The 21001-nt window shown below is 37.4% G+C and overlaps 1 protein-coding gene across 2 annotated transcripts in view; it reads right to left on the minus strand.

Moving 5' to 3' along the window:
* ARHGAP15 (Rho GTPase activating protein 15) overlaps positions 1 to 21001 on the minus strand; it is a 338370-nt gene that overhangs the window by 135786 nt on the left and 181583 nt on the right. For both annotated transcript variants that reach the window (XM_009935173.2, XM_075430956.1), the window contains exon 10: positions 4688 to 4810. In XM_009935173.2, coding sequence (XP_009933475.1) covers positions 4688 to 4810 — 123 coding nt within the window. The remainder of the gene's footprint in view (positions 1 to 4687; positions 4811 to 21001) is intronic.

The raw sequence follows: 21001 nt of genomic DNA on the forward strand, positions 1-21001 counted from the left end.
TGTCACGATGCTTTTACAAGAAGTGGGCCAGGTCCTCAGCTGACTGAAGTCAGGAAGGCTGTCAATGGAGCTGCCCTGATTTATGCTAGCTGGGAATCTTGCCAGTCCTTTTAACCTGGAGATTTACTATATATCGTTGATCTGTGGTGGTCATCAATTTAAAAATAAAATTACATTTGTGAACAGTTACTATTAAGTGGCGTATGAGCTACCAGATTTGTTTCACATTCTCAGAAAAAAGGAGAGACCACTGCAGACACTGGTCTCTTTTAAGAAATGATGATGTTTTACTGGGGACGAGAGCTCATTTGAATTCTAAGAGAGTGAGTCTGGTGTACTCCTCAAAACAGGTCTCCAAAATTGAGATGTTTTTAAATTATCTGAATTATTTCTGACCTTCATGTCATAGATGAAAATAACTTTGTCCAGTGTTTGGCCATCCACGAGGTCTGGGAAACATACATCCAAAAGTCTATGTAGTGGCTAAAGAAAGAAATATATACCCTTGTGACCCACGGTCCCCGCAAGTCAAAGGAAACATTTCCTAACTTTCTGTAAGTTACGACGGGCACCAGATCACTTGCTAAATTTCTGCTTAACCCAGAAGAACTACAGAACACACCCAATCTACTCTTTTGGGCTTCTCAAGAGCATCATAGACTCATCACATTAAACTACTCCAAGGTTCATTGACACCTAGAGACGGTAAAGACTTTTCCCTTGCCTAGAAATAAAATGGTTGGTGATCTCTGTACTGCTGTCTCCACAACCATCAACATATACTGAGCCCTGTTCTATAGGCTATCAAGCCAAATCACAGCTAGTTCCTTTCACTAGCAATTGAGTGGCCTTTATTTTCTGCTTGAAACAGTTGTAACAGTTCCAATTTTTATGCTGTTTTGGGTTTTGCCTGAACTTAAATTATGAAAAAAATTCAAGGAAGTTCCTTCTGTATCTAGCTTTTGGGGAGAAAAAAAATCTACCTCAAAAAAAGAGATTCATTTCTTGCCACTTGCATAGCTGCATTTTCCTCATTTCCCAGTGTCATTTATGTTAAGTTGTTACTCATGCTTTTTTAGCATTTACTGAAAGTGTATTTAGTGCAAGTCCATTACCAACACAACCACCATAGCTTTAAAATCACATTTGCACAGAAGCTGGGGTTTTTTTTGTGGACTAGAAAGGCTCAGAAATCAGGAAGTTAGCAGGCCAATATCAAGTTGAAGGTTGGCAATTCATTTTGGGTAGTATTAAATCATGACAAAGCTCAAACATGAAGATCAAAGTTCAATTATGGACTATAAAGCAGTTTTAAATGAGAAGATTTATATATTATTTTTCTAGCATATTAGTGCAGATTCTGTAAATTCTGAGAATATTTCCGTCCCGAGGAACTGAGGACCCCTGCCCTAGCATATAAATTTGAACACAGTTATTCGCAAAATAACACTGTTAAAATGGCAGACATGGAACATGTCTCTTATTTACTATTTCTAAGTCTGTGTGCGTGTGGATGTATATGAACATAAATGTGCGTATAGACGCATGCATATTACGTAAAAATATTGTATTACACATCATCTCAAAAACTGCTCAAAATGCTTCAAGACCAAAGATATTTTGTGTAAGCATGAGTGAGATGGAAAGAGAAGGACTGACGATCTTCATTCTTGCTCTCGGTGGAGCATGAAAGACCCCAGTCACCAATCCATTACAATGAATGAACCCAATCTGTTGTTCCTGTTCTGGCTTCTTTTATGCAAAGGACTAGAAAGCAAACAAGACAGCAATGACAAAAATAACTTTGTCATGTAAAGCATTGGCACATCTTCATTTTCGGATCAACGTGCAGCCAACATTTCTACTTCAGTCCACTACATTTCCTTGTTTGATTATTATCCTCCTACTTCTTATTCTTCTCATTTGTTAACTACCTACTTTATTTACTACTTGCATATTTGCTAAATTCTACATAGACAAAGCTTTGCTAAGAGTTAAATGACAATCACATAATTTATAGATTTTCTGATAACATTGTTGGCAGAACAAAGTACCCCAGGAGATCAAACTGCTAGCTAATTTTGAAGCCTCTATTCCCAAATTTGGTTAATGTGGAGAAGTGTGTCAAGTCTTCTGGCCAAGTGTGTACACGTCAGTGACTTACAGAGCACAGAACAGTGTTTAAGTGAACTTACCACCTTAAAATGTATTTACTCATGACTATAATTTACGTGTTAAATTTATTGGAGTTTTGGTTCCAATGTGACATACAATGTAAAAAATCAATATAGATTTGAGAGCTTTATAGTGCCCCTGGCAAATATGAATAGCACTTGATGAAAAGTGAAGGTTTACACAGCACCTACAGTGCCACTGCATTGGAGTAATTAACACCACACGCTTCACAGATATTTATATTTATTCTTCACTAGTACACAGAACAGCTCTTTGTCAGAAATTCGGTACCGAGACGTCCTGCAAGGCTTTAGACACACTTTTATTACGAGCTCCTATTTTAAGGGATTTACAATTCTGACAGAAGTATTTCCCTATGGGATAAAAGTTAGTATGCAAGTTCTCAGAGCTGGAGGAATTTTTTCTTGTAAAAATCGCCTAACATTTTTTTTTTCCCTTAAGAAACCAGCAAATTGATAGTTTTGAGAGGTTCCTGCAATCATTTAAGTCACCTTTAGAAAAAAGAATAGACGCATCTTATAATATAAAATCTGGCAAGCTTTTAATTTTCAATCTGGATGGTTGCATTTTGTGATTTAAAAATATTCTAATGTGAGCCTAAAAATTAACATTTAAAAGTGGTGTCTGTATAAGCAGTGCAACTGCATTTTCATAACATTTTAACAGATTAAGGGATAAACTCTGGTGAAGACAATGAAGGAACCTTATCAAATAAGCATTTCACATAGACTTACCGTAGATTGCAATTAAGCTGTGCTAACGAATCCTGCCTCATTTGCATGGCCAAAACCTAATTCCAATGAAACTTCATGGTAGATAACTAGCATGTTTTCCTCATGGTAACATCGGTTTGGTAATAAAACCGTGCCAGGTACCAATTCTGAATTACTGTGTCATAAATCATGCATCTCTGTCATCCATGGAGGAGTATCCCAGGTAGAACCAAGTTATGTTTATGAATCAAGAGCTTAATGAAACTGTAGCCAAAACCAAATGCATCTGGCTTTCCTAGAGAGATAAATTAGAGGATGGATTTGAGTTATGCTAATGAATGTGGATTTGTTAGCAGGGATCACATCTGATCCCTATGTAACACCGCAGGAGATTCATCATCCACACTTTATTAAACTAAAAAAAACCCTTAAATCCAGAAATTAAAAGACTATAAATTACTACTCTATTACTGTAATAACTGAAACAAACTAATATGATGCATTCAAATCCCACCCTCAACCCACAGAGCACTTCAAAGAGGTAAAACCCTCCAATGTGTTGAAATCAAATACTATGAATGTTTAAGGAGAGATTCTGAAAGTTTGGTGTGTGAAGGTGTGCACACCTCACACACATATATCTATGTACAACTGACATTTTTTAAAGCGCCTATGGCAGTCAGAAGCAGAAGCCCATCTGTAAGGCACATAACGATTTCATCCAATGAAGACCTCCTCACAGTAAGCCACACTGTACTGAACTTTTCTGCATGCATCTAAAACAGAAGAATTTAATTCATAAAGTCTTCTCTTCAGACGTGGGCCCAGCTGGCGTTTAACACTTGTGGCTGCTTGAGTTTTGCTGGCTGGGGTCAACCTCTTGGCTCGGGACAGACAAGTTTAATACACACTAGCAACACCCCTTGCCATTTTTGACACACCACTGGAAAACTCAGACTGCAGAGATTGACAGGGGCTGCTGGCAAAATGCCTCCTTCTAGTCAATTTGCATGTGCAGTTGTGGGTTTCACACATAATAATTTGGGAGTGCGTAAATTTTTAAAGCATTATTCCAGACAATATTTGAAAACATGGCTTTGCTCGATTATTAGTGGTCAGAATGCTACTGCTTTCAAGTTAACTACCAGCTTCTTAGCAAAACACTTACTCCTTGGATAAACTAACAAACACTTTTTATCAAAGAAACAATTTTTCAAGGATATGTGAAAGTGATGGCTGACCAACTTTGCAAGAAATTGGAGTCGGAAAAAATCAGGGATTCAAAGCATTTGTTATTCACTGGCAAGTATTTTAAATTGTTAAAAATTTATTTTGTTGGTGAGTAAGAAAAATAATGAGAAAAGACAGCAGAAAGTATTCCAGCCTACCCTAGGAAACAAATTAGTCAGCGCAACATCTGAAATTCCTATTTCAGATTCTGAAATATAAAGCTATATAAACATTCTTTTCTTAAAACGAAATGGAGTTGTGCAGCATATTGATTTGCAACGTGCATGGTGAGTGCCTGTGTTAAGTGGTCTTCTACCACATGCACACCGAAGCAGAAAAATTGAAGTAGTCAGATATCACAGGGATATATGTAACAATGTGTTGATTTTTTTCCTTACAGTTCAGCAGTGTAAGTTTTATGAGATACAGCAACAAAACAATATCTAAGAAGTATTTGTCCAATGCACTTATTCATTTTACTGAGAATGAGAAACTAATTTGTGAACTTTTAGTTTTTACTCCAAAAAAGTACATAAGACCAAACACACCTTTAATAAGTCCCTTTTCTTGCAGTGTTTTCAAGGACGGTCTTCGGGAGATGAACTTCTTTAATCTGCTTTTAACTCGGCTTCTGTCATTTGTGTCAGAGGCACTGTAGTTCAGTCTGAAAACTGAAGGAAATCGAAAGAAAAAGCTTCAGTGAAACTATATTTTTAAACTAATAGTGGTTTGCTCAGATATCCTTGGAAAATGATGACCAGAGGCATCCTAGTAAAATCATGTTGTAGGTCAGCAATGTAGCTGGTTGAATGGTACAAAACATCTGATTAATACTTTTGTGAATAAACATGATGAATTCACTCTGCTGGTTATTCAGAGTTGTATTATGTATTGCCTATAAGTATTTGGATGGTGACCAGTTTACTCATGAAACGTGCACGAATCCCACAAGTTTCACATGGATGATTTTTCAACTAAAATTCTGGACTTGAAGCGTGCTATGCACTATCAGCTATATACTACTTGTTATGAGAAAGGATGGATGGTTAAACCACTAGTGAAGGACTGAATTCTCTTGCCAAGATGGATTAAGTTTCATATATATATTTAATACAGTTATAGAAAACATGGCTGTTTGCCATGAAATGTGTGCAAGATGTATTAATTTATGGGAAGAAAAGTATTACTGTCCTAATGATTATATTTTATTATATTTAGGCATTTACCAAACTGAGAAACATTTTGAGCTCAATTTATTCCTGCTCTGTGTCAAGAAGACATAGAACCCAGCTGCAGAAAATCCCCTGGAGGAAGTTTCAGAGACATAAATTTAACTTTTTCTCTGCTAAGGTGCTTACAGGACATCATCATAGCTATCAAAACAGGCAGCATTAGTAGTAAGGAGAAACTCAGCATGCCCCAGAAGCAGCAGTGATGCCAAGGGAAGACCTCCAAAGGTTTCCCTGAAGAAGCAGATTTTTAGAGTTTCCTAACAAGTCGCCTGAGCCTCAGAACTCTTGAATAACCCTTGTCCTGTGTCCTGAGCTCTTTCATCCTGCCTGTTTCCCTAAACACTGAGCAGGAAAATGGGGTAGCCAGAGTTGTACAGCCTACCCTCACAAGGACCTCCAGCTGTGAGATGGGTGGCTTCTGCTTTCTGAGGAAAGAATATTTTTCCATCTTCTCTTGAAAGTCATTCAATCAATCGATCAATTTATCAATCAGTTCACCAAAACACAATATTCTCCACAAGCTGAACTTGCAGGAGTTGGTCCATTGCCCCTTGGAACAGAGTTTCTAATGAGTACCCTAGATAGTTGCAGTTACAGAGATGCTCCTTAATCTCCCCATCGAGGTTGAATCTCCCCTGTAATGCACTGATCTTCATATAGAGGATCCCAGGGAAGAGAGAGAGCAAAAATAAAATTAAGATCAATATTATTGGGTTATTTAGTAGCAAGAAGTTTCGCATAAATTATAAACAGAATCAGAAAAATTAAAGGTGCACAATTATAAAACAATAGCCAGCTCAAATAACTGGTTAAGCAACAGTAACAATCCTGGAATATTGTGGTTTACATTACAAATCTGATTTTAACAGCCAAACTTATAAAATGGTTTACGCTTTGCTGTTGTCAAGGGAGAAAAACTTGCCAAATTATTCATTTTAAGTAAATAGAACATAACCAATTAAGGAAAGCAATATTTAAACACATGCCTACGATGATCAGAGCATAGTTTGCTTCTGATTTCACTACCGATTTTAACAGAAGAGTGCTCCATTTTCCCACAGCACTAAAATGACCCCACACATACTTCCACAAACTAGTAATCACATAGGACAAATAAAAGGACACTTTACTGGAAAATACACAGCTTGGTACAATAATCCATCACTTCTGAAAAATAGAATTCACATTTTTTAATGGTAACATTCTTGGAGTGATGGATCATAGAATATAAAGATTAGCATTCAGTTGATGGTTGGTGCTTTTTTAACATTATAGTGGAGGACTTTTTGTTCAAAATTGAGAAATCCTTGGCAGGGACAAGCTAAAATTCCAAGTGACTTGGCTGTGCTATAAAAAGAACAACAAATGGATGTTTCTAATTCTGCATCTTCATGGTACTTTGAAACAGTGAAGTGAATTGTATTTAGTATGAGGACTCTCTTGTTTCTTAGGGTCATTCTGCCCATAGCGATTCATATTTAGGTTTGCTTTTTCCTGACTTACAGAGAAGCTTCCCAGTGCAAATGATGCAGGAGTGAAAACATCTCTTGAGTCACTTAAGACCACTGTCACATTCCCCGTTCTGCGGGACTCTGAAGAGTTTCATGCTTGCTTGAACTACATGTTTAGCTCCAAGTATACACCAGATTTGTTAATATGTATTAACTGAAGTGAACATGGTCATACTGTGAATGGTAGGATAGGGGTTCTGTGGTTTGACAGCAGGGTAAAGATCCCTTTGTTTAGAAAGATGCATTAACCCAGCTGGATGTTTTATACCTGAAAGAGCAATTATGGTGTTAAAATTACATCTAGAGGTAGGAATAATTATTGTCTTGGATACTTCTGTACGTTCTATGTGTGTAACACATAGTTGAAATCATCAGCAAAGCTAATTTTGGTGAATTTCTTATTGTATTCTATTAAACACATGTGAGTCACCAGAGGGAAACTCCAAACCTCCCAGAAATTCAGGGCTTAGATAGCAAGTTCCAAAACCAAGCTTAGCCAGAAATATTCTTGCAGGAATCTCATTTAGAAATCCTCCTTGTCTTGCCAAACCATTCTTCTCGCTATATGTTCACATTAAAATGACTTTGCTATTATATTTGGAAATACAAAGAGGATCAAATGTTACTTCCAAGAGAAAAAAAAAAGTAGTTGCAAAACTCAAAAACCACAATAAATATTTTTTGGAATACCTTCCTTTTTAAATTTCAGGTTCTGGATTTGACCAGAAGAGTCGTCTATGAAAGAGAGCTGGCAAATTTCAAACAACATAAAAAAGTGGAAAGCAGTTCCACACAGAAGTAAAATAGGATACTTACGCACCTAAGTATAAAATAATAGGAAATAAAATCTACTGCTTGTTCTACGGCATGTTCCCTGGCATGAATTGCACAGGTGTGCCATTTTCTTCATTGTACTCCATGAACTCATATCCTCAATTTCTGAAGCTACTTACACCCACATATCCACATAAACACTTCAAAACAGTCATAGAACAGAAGGATAATTCCCCTCCCTTTGCACATACTCTTCAATAAAGTATTGCACGAAGAGCTTCTGAAACAGAAAAACAAAACACACGCTTGCTCTTGTTGGGCCAGGGCCTTTTGCAGCACGTGTAGAGGAGCACCCAACAGAGTCCAACACAATGCTAATTTCTTCTGCAAGGACACTTCAATCCGACAGCAAAAACATAACTTGAATACTGACCATCTTTCACTTTTGGCTGGAAATAAAGTTAGACCCCCAGATCTAGAAAAGCATCTCTGATGACTTTGGTAACTTTATATAGGTCTCTGTGTATTCCACAGGTAGGAAAGGTATGAAAGGGCCTATATAAATCCCCTGAATACTTATTGAATGCCACAACTCTAGCCTTAATATTCCTAATAGCATATAAATAACAGGAGCATCATGCAAATCCACTAAATTAAGTCTGTACAAGAGCTCTTATGGAAGAAGGCAAGTGGAAGGAAAAAATTAATGTATTACCTACAAATCACACAGTTCTACAGAAATAGTACCATCAGAGTCAATGGAAGTTTTGAGATGTACAGAAGATGATTTCCTAGCTATAATTTAATGCACTACATTGTATATATGACGTAATGAGAGCAAACATATTATATTTTAAGCATGATTAAGCGGTGGCTAACATATTTGCAAGGGAAGTTGCAAAAGCCTTTCTGCAGGGTTTTGGCACGGCCACTACTAGAAGAGCCGGATCAGGAAAAGAATCAAAATTTTTAGGTGATTAGTTCCTGAGAATTTAGTCATGTAACTTGACAATATATTTCTAGAAGACTCTCTTTCCTGGGTGTGATGTTCTGGGCAGAGCCTGAATAATTCAGAAAGTAAAATGTTTTAATATGTTCTACACACCTCCATATTTTATCGGCAAGATTTTGAAAGTCTGTATAACATAATCTCACATTCCTTCCAACGACTTTTATTTCACTTTTAATTTACAAAACAATTATACATAACCCCAAGGGTTTACCTATGATTAATTCCTGCCAGGTACAGTATATCTGAACATTTCTAATGTGTTGAAAGCATTGGTTTTTGAAGAACTATCCATTAATGACTTTCTGAACTGTGACAATGGATATTGACAGTACTTGTCAGACTAAAGCACTATTGATTGTCTTGCATCATGTGTATAGCAAAACCAATTTCTTCCAAGTACCTCTTCCTAACTGAAATACATTATCATGGTGCCTATCTGTTTATTATAACACGCAAAATTATCGTGTGTAACTATTTGGATGGAAATGGCTCGAAGAGCAGCAGTGGATAAGGCATTAAGGGATTCAGATAGCTTTACATTAGTACCTTCTCTTCCATTAGCCTTGTTTTGCAAGAATAAAAACCCATAACCAGTTTGGACTGTGCAAATATTTTTGAATACTCTTGAGGACTTCAAAATTTCAGGAAGTTCTTAGAAATGGAGGTGACTTGTAGTATAATGATACCACACATATACTGAGATTTAATCATTCTTTTCCCAAGGAATACTAAATGTGACAAGCTTGATCATTCAAAATACACTGATCAAGATCCTAGCTGCAACTTTCTTAAAATACATATGCACAGATCCGTGGACTTAACTGTGATCTCTGATGTCTTAAACTAAACATTTTCTTAAGTGCTTTACAGACTCATATCCAGAGTCCTCAGCAGCATCTTGCAGGACTGAATCAAAGCCGAGATGACAAAAGGGGAGGTAGATGTAGGTCTCTATGACTTTGGATAATGAAAGTGCCAGTCTAACAACAGAACTATCATATATTTGTGAAATATTAAATTAAAGGAATTAATTAGTTAATTAATTTCAAGTAATAGGAATGTTTAATTGCTGAGTGTCTCATCCTTCTGAAGAAATATATCTTAACATGTAGAGGCATATGCCTATGCCTACATTCCAGGAGACACTATAATTTAGCAATATACAATGACTCATGAATTCAAGTTTTATTGGATTTCATTGGCACTCAGAATTCAAGATTTTTTCAAATTTTTTTGGTCAGCAGCAGATGTAAAACTACTGCTAGTCATTCAAGGAAGCAGCAACGTGCATTATTGCCTGTATCAATGGACAATTCTTCAACCAGGACCAAAATTTTAAGAATGACAAAAACAAGTCCGTGCCTCTTTCCTTTCCTTTGTGATGTTCTGAGATGAGGTCAATAAAGTCTGCTCACTGAGGACAAAGAATTCACTTCACCTGTTTTATTGAGCTAAAGACTTTTGTCAGTCATCCTATTTAATTCCTTAGTGAAATTCTTGAGCAGGTCTCATGAGTTATCCCCACACTATAATTACTATATCTTTTTTGTAAAGGAGTAAAATGAGAGGCAGATACATCGCCTGTTTAAAGACACTACACAAATGATAGGTGGGTAAAATGCAGGAAGCAGGCATTATCCCTAATCCCTATATTTATGATAAGCTTTAAAATTACAGGTTTTATGGCTATAGAACATAGACTCCACAACTGCAGCATCAGGTGACAGAATGGGTATGATCGGCCAGGAGATGCCAGGAAGATGTTGTTTGCATGGACAGCAAAGGAACTGAAGTCATTCAGGTTTATGGTCTTAAAACAGATATTTGCAACTATGCCTGCAGTTGCAAATGTTTATGAAGCAAGCTCAGAAATAAACAATAGGAAAAAGAAAACAGTGATTATACAGTACAGATAATTTTTCTGTAATATGACAGCCTAACAACTTAAGTGCTCAGTAGTGTCATTACACTTTGTGAAATTTGTGTGCATTAGCAGTAAAGATTCAATAAAATGACTATATAATTCATAGTTTACATCATGCTCTGATGCATATAAACTTTTTAAAAATTTTGTCCCCCACTAATAATAAATGGAAATAAATGGCTAGTGCGCTAAATATCACTACACTCTTACTTTATGAAACAAACCAGCACTCCCCACACAGCTTTTCTTAGTGGTATTTGTATCATAAATATTTAGAAAAGTAAAGAAATATTTCTGAGTATGTATTGGTTTTATAAAGGAAGATCATGCAAAACTATCTTGATATTTTACTTTAATAAAATAAATGAGTATTTTTAAAAAAAGAAAATGCAATAGACCTAATCTATCTGGACTTCCGTTGTGCATTTGACACGATGCCAAATGGGAAATGATTAGTTAAATTAGAGAGGATGGAGAGAACTAAAACAATAACTGTGAAGTGACTAAATAAGGTATTAAAATCAGCTTTGTTGAAAGGAGAACTAGGTTATTGAAGCAAAATTACCAGTGCAAGTCCTTAAATATTCTTGGAACTGATCTTGGTATTTTCCTTAATGACTTCAACACAAGAAGGGAGAGCATTCAGAAATACTTGTTGGTGACTCAAGGCTGTGAAGCATTATCAGTTCAGAAAAGAATCAAGATGAGAGACAACATCTCAGTGACTTTGAGACTGGAAGCTAAAGAAATCAGATTAGACCTAATACTACCCACAGCATGGTCAGAGAGGAGTAATATAAAATATTTCTTTCTTCTGAGTGTGCAACCTTGGACACTCCTGTGTGTGAGATGGGAATTCATGCCAGGAATGGCGCAGGCAGTGGCCGTGAGGAGTACCATGAGAAGGAGCTGATGAGTTCTTGAAAGCAGACAGGGAGCATAGCATACTTGGCCACCTAGAAAATGGCTGAGAAAGGCTGTGATTGTTGTCTATGAATTTGTTGGTGGGGGAGACGAGAAGAGGACAGCAGGGAGGGAGAAGAGCTGTTTAAACTGAAGAACAATGTTGGCATAAGAATAAATGAGTATAAACTGGCCATAATATGAAGTTCTAAAACACCCTTTCAAAGAAGTCGTGGTGGCAAATAAAACTAAAAGAATTTAAGATGAAGCTTAATAAATTTATGAAAGGGGACATAGAACACAGTACCTTGTGACAGGAGGGACTGGACTGGATCACTCAGGACATGCCAAGCCTTTCTTTCCATAATTTTTTTGGTATTGTCACAAAATTAGAAATATTATTATACACACTTAACTTGAATATAAAAACCACAATGCCAGAAATCAATGAGTTCATTTTATTCATACAGTATGACCAGTTTATGTTCATCTAATGTAAAACATGTGGGACTTGGAAGAAGTCTGCTGTAGTACATAAAATCAGGCTATTCAGGCTCTAGGAAGAGAGAGTACAGTGTGCTTGGGAAGGGAAAACTGGTTTCTCCAAGACCGTGTCAGGGACTAGGACTCTTGACACAGTCTCTTTGTGAAAAGGAACTGCAGTCCTTTATCCACCCTGAACTGAGGAGGGCAGCTTTGTATGAGTGAAGATTGTTGAGGACTCTTCCAACCTCCAGCCTCCTTCAGTAGCCACTTTCTGTAAATCTGTAGGCAAGGAGTGACCTAACTACAGATGGACCTAACTACAGCCAGAAGTGTGATGGACATGCTTTTTGCATTTGATGTACTTCTCTCCTTTAGAAAGCATTGCTACAATTCCCAGGAAAATACTCATTAACTTGGATGGTCTAACACATAGGAGCTGAAGAGTGGTCCTTGCCCTTTGCTGCCTTGGTGATTCAATGCTGTCCTGTTCCAGTGTTTTCAGCCATGCAGTCTCATCCCGCTCATACAAAATACAATAGTTGTAGAGGAAAAAAAATGGCAATATTTGAATTAATGACTTTTGAAGGTGACTTATAGAATATAAAAATATTATTTAAGCAGGCTTCCGAGAAGAAAACAAAGACGTAATTAAAGGTTGAGGAAGACAGAGCAAGGAACTGAAGACAATTTGCAGATCAATTTGGACAAGTAATTTACAACAAGTAACGCATTCAGGGTTTTTAGAATACGGAGTTCTACTTGTTTTCTTCTGTTGTAGAATAGATGTCAATAACTTTCAAGTCTTTATGCTTACCTCCTGACTTAGTCTAAAAAAGACAAAACCTTTTCAACCTTTTGCAAATAATATGAATAGTCATCACTTACACTAAATTGCTCAGACACAAGGACAAGAAAATCATACTACTTCTTTTTCTACCAGGAGCACCAGATAGATTGTTATGCCAAAAGAAAGCTCTTCTTAGTGGCTGGGTACTGCCAGCCATGTGTGCACTTTTGACTTCAAAACCTACATATAATTCTGCCTTACGCTTTGGAAAACAAACTAATTATCTGTAGAGAACAAGGGAGACGTGGCGTTGCTGTATTTATATCACCCTTGTTAAGAGTCATAGAAATGATTCATATATTTAAATTTAGACATGTTCTTGGATACCTTGTTGAATCTTTTATTCAGATCCAATCTTATGGGACCTTCCAGAAAGAATATCATACCAAACAATTTTCTTTTTATTGAGACTCTTACCAATTATATTTTGTACTTCTAAAGTTTAAAAGTAAATTCTTTTAAAATTTAATTATATTTCCATTGCACTTAGTCTCCAATTGTATTCATAACCTTATATTTTTGACCCATAATGAACTTCTAATGCTTCTTGTACAAAAAAAGGATAGAATTAATTTTTAGTGCATAAGTTATGAAAATCAGCGTGTTAAAAATATTTATTTCCAAGGAGAAACATTAGTGACATTCATCTGTCTGTCTGTTGTTTCAAACCACAAGTCCCAGTATATTATGCTCTATTAATAGAGCAAGCTTAATGTTTTCCAGTGAATGTAGAAGTGATATTTTATGGAGAGAGGCACACCCTTTATCTTCAAAGTAATCAAAAAACATATAGCTGAAGATCTGAAATTAATTTGCTGTACTCTGTTTATATGTCGAGTCTACTTTATCAAATTATCTCTACATCAATTTAATCATTAAAGTATAACTGAACAAAAGATCACACTTGACGTCATTTTTAAAAAGAACAAATCGATGAATTTAAGAATCCTTTCTACTTCTTACCTTAAGTGAAAGTTCTGGTAACAATCATTTCCAACATCCATATTCACATAAATGTAAACCTCTGACAAAGTGACCTGTACTGCCATCAACTTCATTTTATGTTTCTATGTAAATTATTTCTATTTGTTAAAGCACAACTGATTTTCAAACTTATCAGCAGTTACAACTCTTTGTTTACAAGGTAGTGTCAGAGTTGCACTGTGAGGACGTAGGAAAGACTTCCATTAAAGGTGCTTTAGGATCTGCATAAAATAAAAATAAAACCATGAAACAGATCAAATGGAGGCTGGATCTTTTGTGTGAGCCTACCCTACAGAGGCTGTTAGTGGGAGAAAGTGCCTTGTGAGATATGCTATGAGTCAGCCTCTTCCTTAGGCTAAGCCAGTTTAATTTCAGGAGGAAAAGGAAAGCCTAGAACAAAGCTGCTGGGTTATTTAACCACCTATTAGAATAGTTCGTGTTGTAAATTTGCTTACCTGAAAGCTCTGATTCCAGTGTGTTTCTTAAGTAAGGTGTGGGTTTTTTTAGCATTGACTTTATCACAACTTGGTCTTCTAATAAAGATCAGGTCATACACTTCAGTTGTGTAACTGCAGATGGAAACTCTACATTGCCCCCTCTCTCGCTGATGCTGACAAACACAGCTTTGCTGAAGGTGCAAGGTGGTCCGGGAACATCTGTTCTGGCTTTCTGCAGCACCCACCCACTCTCCCTACAATCTGATGGTGACTCCTTCTCATCATAGAGGCAGCATGAGGGCAAGATCTGTGTCGGTACAGTTAAGGCAGGAGTCCAAAGAGGACGCACAGAAGTGGTCAGCTGAAGGCGTGAGTAACAGAGACCCCAGAAATAAGCATGCCCTACGCTGCTAGTGCAATGAGTTGGCTGCAGCAGGTAGCTGGGACCCCTAGTCCGCGTGGCCCTTGTGTAGGGGCTCAGAGGGGCAGACCTCCAGAGACACTGCAGTGCATGCAGTGACATTTAGTATTTCATCCAGTCTCCAGAACAGTTGCACTGGAACAAGCTGCCTGACCAGGCAAATAATCACTATATATCATCATCTTTTCCTGAAATAAAATCAGGCCAGTCATCACAACAACTTTGAGACACTTCAATCAGCTACATGTGGGGTTTGCATAGGTGCAATGACCCTATGTTTGACCAGCCATGGTTAAAACTCAGACAAAATGTTAAAAAGATACAATAGAAGACTGCTTTTGCTTTAAAATTAATGTTCCAGCTGACAAACTGCACGGGGACTTAACCTACTTTAGAACATATTTAATAGCATAATTTAGTCTCTAAAAAGAAAAGGAAAATAACTAATGATGGACAAATTTAGAGGTTGAATCTAGTTCAGATAAACATTCAAAAGTTCAGATGTTTAACCAAACCTTATCTTGTCCATGAAAAGCCTCAACCGAAGAACTCTATCAAATATAAGCAAAGCACAGAAGATTGTGGAAACTTTTTCTTACACAAGGAAAACTACTATCAGGAACCAGCACCTTATTGCAGCTCTCACGTGTCAAGAAGCTAAGCATCAAAGCAAAAGCAAAACATTTTCAGAAAACTGCTTCATGGAAGTAGTAATATATGGATGAAATGCAATACAGAGAAAAGAAAATAATATTAAGGGGAAAGATAATACAAATGTAATTACACTATCAACCAATAAAACTTAATCTATGCTTGATAGTTGAAACCTTCCAAGCTTAGAGAGACTGAGGAAACTGGAGATCAGAGAACTCTGCCTTCTGAAGTCTTGCTGCCCAGGTCCTGGGGACCATTATCTAGCGGAGTATTTTAAAGATATTATGAATATTCTGTCACAAAATTAGAAAGCTTTATTACTATGAATGACCTGTAACTTGAGCAGTGACAGCTACAGATGAATTCCAAGTAAACAATCGTTTGGAAAAGGTGAATTCTGCTAACTTACTTTTCTGGACGAAAATCTGAAAAATAAAAGCTGTGCTTTCAAGGAACATTTTCATTGTGGGTTATTAATATCAGAAAGTATAACTCTAATGGATCCTCTCCTTTCTCACATCCTTACAAATGATTTTTAAAAGAGTGTACCAGATGAGATGAAACCACTATTGTGTCTTGTCTGGCATTGTTTCTCATGCAGCAGAATATATCCGCTGCTGTACCCCAATCACAGAATCACAGAATCACAGAATCACAGAATCACAGGATGGTAGGGTTTGGAAGGGACCTCTGTAGGTCATCTAGTCCAACCCCCCTTTCCAAGCGGGGTCACCCAGAGCAGGCTGCACAGCACTGCGTCCAGGTGGGTCTTGAATATCTCCAGAGAAGGAGACTCCACAGCCTCCCTGGGCAGCCTGTGCCAGGGTTCCGTCACCCTCAGAGTGAAGATATTCTTCCTCATGTTCAGACGGAACTTCCTGTGCTTCAGTTTGTGCCCATTGCCCCTTGTCCTGTCACTGGGCACCACTGAAAAAAGAGTATGGGCCTGTCCTCCTGACACCCACCCTGCAGATATTTGTAGGCATTTCTAAGGACCCCTCTCAGCCTTCTCTCCTTAAGGCCAAACAAGCCCAGCTCCCTCAGCCTCTCCTCATAGGACAGATGCTCCAGTCCCCTCATCATCCTCGTCGCCCTCCGCTGGACTCTGCCCAGTAGATCCTCATCTTGCTTGAACTGGGGAGCCCAGAACTGGACACAGTACTCCAGATGGGGCCTCACTAGGGTAGTGTAGAGGGGAAGGAGAACCTCACTTGACCTGCTGGCCACACTCTTCTTAATGCACCCCAGCATCCCATTGGCCTTCTTGGCAGCCAGGGCACACTGCTGGCTCATGGTGAACCTGTCATCCACCAGGACACCCAGGTCCCTCTCCACAGAGCTGATCTCCAGCAGGTCTGCAAAGCAAAGCAATGCAAAGTTCAGAAAAGTGATGCAGCAAACCAATGATGCTTCAAGATACTTTCAGTTACTTTCCCCTTCCCCATGTCACCAGCTTGACTCTTCTCTCCTTAAGCCTATCCCTCACCTTGTCTTCTGTCTCCATTCCTCAAGGCACTTGGGCAATAAACAGGAAAATTTACTTTTCTCACAATGAACCCTAAATTCAAACTATCAGATGGCCCCTATATGAAACTTAGCAAAAGATTTTTTAAGCAAGACTTTAATTTTCAGTTCAGAAACAACTAAAGTGTAACTCATATTAAGAGCAAGGTTATAATAATAAATCAAGTATTCCACTGTTTGTAGTTGTGCCTTAATGTCAGTACTACCCTTGATCTGTCATACTCAGTGATCTTCAGATAACACTGTATAACTATTTAGGTATTATTTCAATATTTATCCACTAATTTTTAGTGCTCTCTTTTGACGTTTGCTCAAACACGTCAACTGAAATATTTTCCTATGAAGGAAGGAAGGTAGGAGCATTACAGCACCCTAAAATTATCGTCTTTCATTTGACATGGACAAGAAAGATACTTTGTGTATGTTTTCACACAAAAATGTATTCAAAGCTTATTTTTGCAGGAACAGAACTTCTTAACTGAAATGAGATAAAGATTTTGATTTAAGAGAATGTTTCTACAGCTCTGATAAAAGACAGTCAAAGAATGATCTTGAGATTATTACCTTGCATTACCTCATTTTTAGTCAACTGTCTGGTCCTTCCAGCTGTCTCTTCCCAGCTGAAAACCTGGCTGCTGTTCAGGAGCCAGTTTACTCCAGAGACTCTTCCTAAAAGTGTTATGGCCGAGACAGCACCAAGTTTCTCTGCGTCTGTTTTACTCTGCCCTTTAACTCTTATCCCAAAAGGCACCTCACCTTTAAGCATAATATTCCATGTCTATGTATCAGACACATTCACCAAAAAGTTTTAAAAGCACCAGGCTAATGAGATGCATATAACCATCAGTTTGTATCAGACACATGCAGACATTAACACCACCGGGCATCACAAGCTGACCATAGATGGTCTGAGGAAAGGCTTTATCTGATTACCACACAGCCAGTCTGTCCTAGAAAGAGTGAGCACAGAGTGATGTGGACGCAAGCCACGTGCTCCTGAACCTTGAATGAAGACTTTCATTGTAGAGATGCACCAAGCTAAAGGCCAACACGCTCTGATTTATATTTTTGTACCTCAAAGGCTACAAAATGGCAAATGATCAAATCTGCATGTGGCTACTCTCCTTTTATGACCTGCCTACATCTGGCCATCTTCTCTTAGGCTCCGGGTCCTTGGACTGGAGTATAACTTCAGTAAAATAATTATAAAACATACTATCTGTATATGATTGCAACTTATAGGAACTATTAAGTTTTACAGGCAGAGACATACTCTTTCTAGCAGAGCTTCATAACTGCATGCTTTTTAAACAAGTTCTGTATTCTGGACAAGTTTTCTTCATGAATTCTTTTAAAGCATATTAAGACTGGAGTATTTTACATTGTTATAATTTCATATTTTTTAAAATGTGCTTTTTGAAAAGAGTTTCTCAGTTTTAGAAGAATAATATTTTCTTTATAAATGGAATACCTTAAAAATTAATTACTAAAATCCTTATCACATGTAGGAGCTTATTTTATCTGCTGTAAAAAGACTTGAGGTAGGCTTACTCTTTGGTTTTCATGGAGAATGCATTGGTTTCAAAAGATTAAAGGACAGCAGGATCTACATGTTCTGGCTGTTTACTTTTTATCTCGAACTGGCCAAGAAACAGATAAATGCAATGCCTAGGCTGTATCAGGTGAGCCTTTTCCACATGGAAGAGTGAATTCCACTTCCCACATCTGAGGAAGACCTTGCCTTGAATATCCATGTGCAAGAAATACAGTCTGAAACTTGGGACAGATTCAGAAAAAGGCTATTTGAGATGATCAGGGAAAAGAGCAGAAGCCTAGCATAGGAAAGACAACCACAAATCTTCGCTGGTTTAGCCTAGCAAACCAAGCAGGAGAAGGATTAAGACTGCTGTCTATAACTCTATTTGGGGCTGCACACCTGAGACAGAAAAGAACTACTGAAAATAAAGAGTTGGCTAAATGCTGATACAAGAGCACATTCATACCGCAAGTCCATTTAGGCTGAAAATTAGAATGCTTTCAGCTTGAAAACTGAAGTTTTGGAACATTATTCCAGCCTGAGCTGAGGGGCAAAAGCATTACTACTGAATTTCATTAATTATGAAAGGAATCAAATGAGGTAGTTGTTTTCAAGAACTGGGGAATTGATTCAATGTTACAAAAAGTCTGTCTGAGGCAGATAATGCTGTGTTACACTTTTCAATAACAGTAATGCAAGTGAATTCCTCTTGGGTGAATCCCGGGCACAGTTAAGACAATGGCCAATGGAATTAATTAAAGGGAGCCAAATATCCTTGGTGGAGAGGGGAGCTGCTCATATGTCATAGCATTCTCTTCAGCATCAATATTTAAAGCTAGCTAGTTGGAACCTTTTACTTAATTGAGAAACAATAAAGCATTTAACCCTTCAGTGGTATTCCACCCTTTGGCTGTCAGAGGCAAGACCTGTTTATCTGACATGTCAGCAGGCAGCTGGTGGAACAAACCAGAGATGCTACAAAACACATTCCTTTTTAAAGCATTAATATGCCCTGTCCAGGAGACAGTACCATGATTTCATCCACGAAGTTGGTCTTTAAATATTTGGAATTGGAGGTCATAACTTAAATTAAATACATCCTCCAACCTGGAAAGCATAAACATTTAAAGATTTCACTATGGAGAAGAAGGTGTGTCCGGGCAGTAGGTATTCCTGTATTGAGCCTGATGTACAGACTCTCCAGTTGAGTTCAATTTAGACTTTTATATCATAAACCCCTCCTTATTTCTCTCATATTCCTCCCAAAATACCAGGAGGATTGCATCTGGATTAGTTATAAATAGTAGTGAAACCTCAGAATGCAGTGTAGAGTGAGAATAATTTTTTCTGGCTACAAACTTGCAATCAGGGTAGTCATTTCAATAATTACCATGAGAGGCTTTAGAATTAGGCTCACAGGAGTGACCGAAAGCTGGGCTGGCTCTTCATTCCCAAAGAACAAAGCTCAGCAAGTCCTACTCTTTTGCTCTAATTCTGATCTCTCTCCGAAGGCAGTAGTCTAAAATATTACTCGCTGCAGTGAAAATGCCTGCATCTATCTAGATGTTATCAGTTGTCAGAGTATATCCTTCCCCTGTGGAGGTAAAATATGGAGATGTAAAAAAATGGAGATATACTGGTGATGCAGATGATGGAGGGTCAAGCAGATGTAACTGCCTTCAATGTCTATTGCTTTAAACCATAAATGACATTTTGCACAATATGCATCAAACTCTAGTTTTACTTCCTAATGCAGACAAATATCTGCTTAGTAAGTAATTAAGAGACTACACCAAACCAGTGCAAGTCATGTTGGATAGTTGGGCTTAAAAGCAATAAAGTCACAGTAAATACCTTTACTTCATATCACAAGAGCTGACCTCTTTTTCAGTACATGGAAGGGGCACAAATGCTCGACTCCAGGAATACCTAATATAATAATAATATAATAATATACCTAATATAATAATAATAATACCTAATATAATATTACTCATGATTTCTTTGTGATTGTGTTATCTGCGTTATCCGAAGCAAGTGCCTGTTTGAAAAAATCGCTATATATTTTCTCCAAAATATAGTTTTCTTAAACAGTGTCAGTATATGTAGCTCAGGAGAAGAAAAATTAGAGTAATCATGACTATCTGGTCTCTACCTGTCCCCATATCAAATTTATCTTGAGTGCGAATGTAGGAGTTTATTTTGTTCAGAAAAATATGTGGTGTCTCTCTCTTCTTTGGAACAAAGAAGAAATATGGATTTGTAACCCTTTTTTTTTTTCTTTAAACTTAAGTCTTTCAATAGTGTTTTGAACAAACCTAAAGAGATCCTAAGACAGACATTTTGTATTATAACATTCCCATGGGTCTTATGTATGATCGTCTTTACTAAAGCTCCTTTCAGTCCCAGTTGAATAAATACGCATTTTATTTCACTAATCTTGAAACAACAGGAATAAAGTTTACTCAGGTCTTTTATACCTCAGAGAACAAAACAAATACTACAAATCTTTAGAGAGAAAGGATATACAAAAGGGCTTGAGGTGAATGTTTCAAAGCAAATACTCTTTAAACGATGTGCAAATTATTTCAGCACTTGAACATGATTTATGAAAGG

This window comes from Opisthocomus hoazin, chromosome 9 (genome assembly GCF_030867145.1).
Source record: "Opisthocomus hoazin isolate bOpiHoa1 chromosome 9, bOpiHoa1.hap1, whole genome shotgun sequence".
NCBI classification, from domain to species: Eukaryota; Metazoa; Chordata; class Aves; order Opisthocomiformes; family Opisthocomidae; genus Opisthocomus; species Opisthocomus hoazin.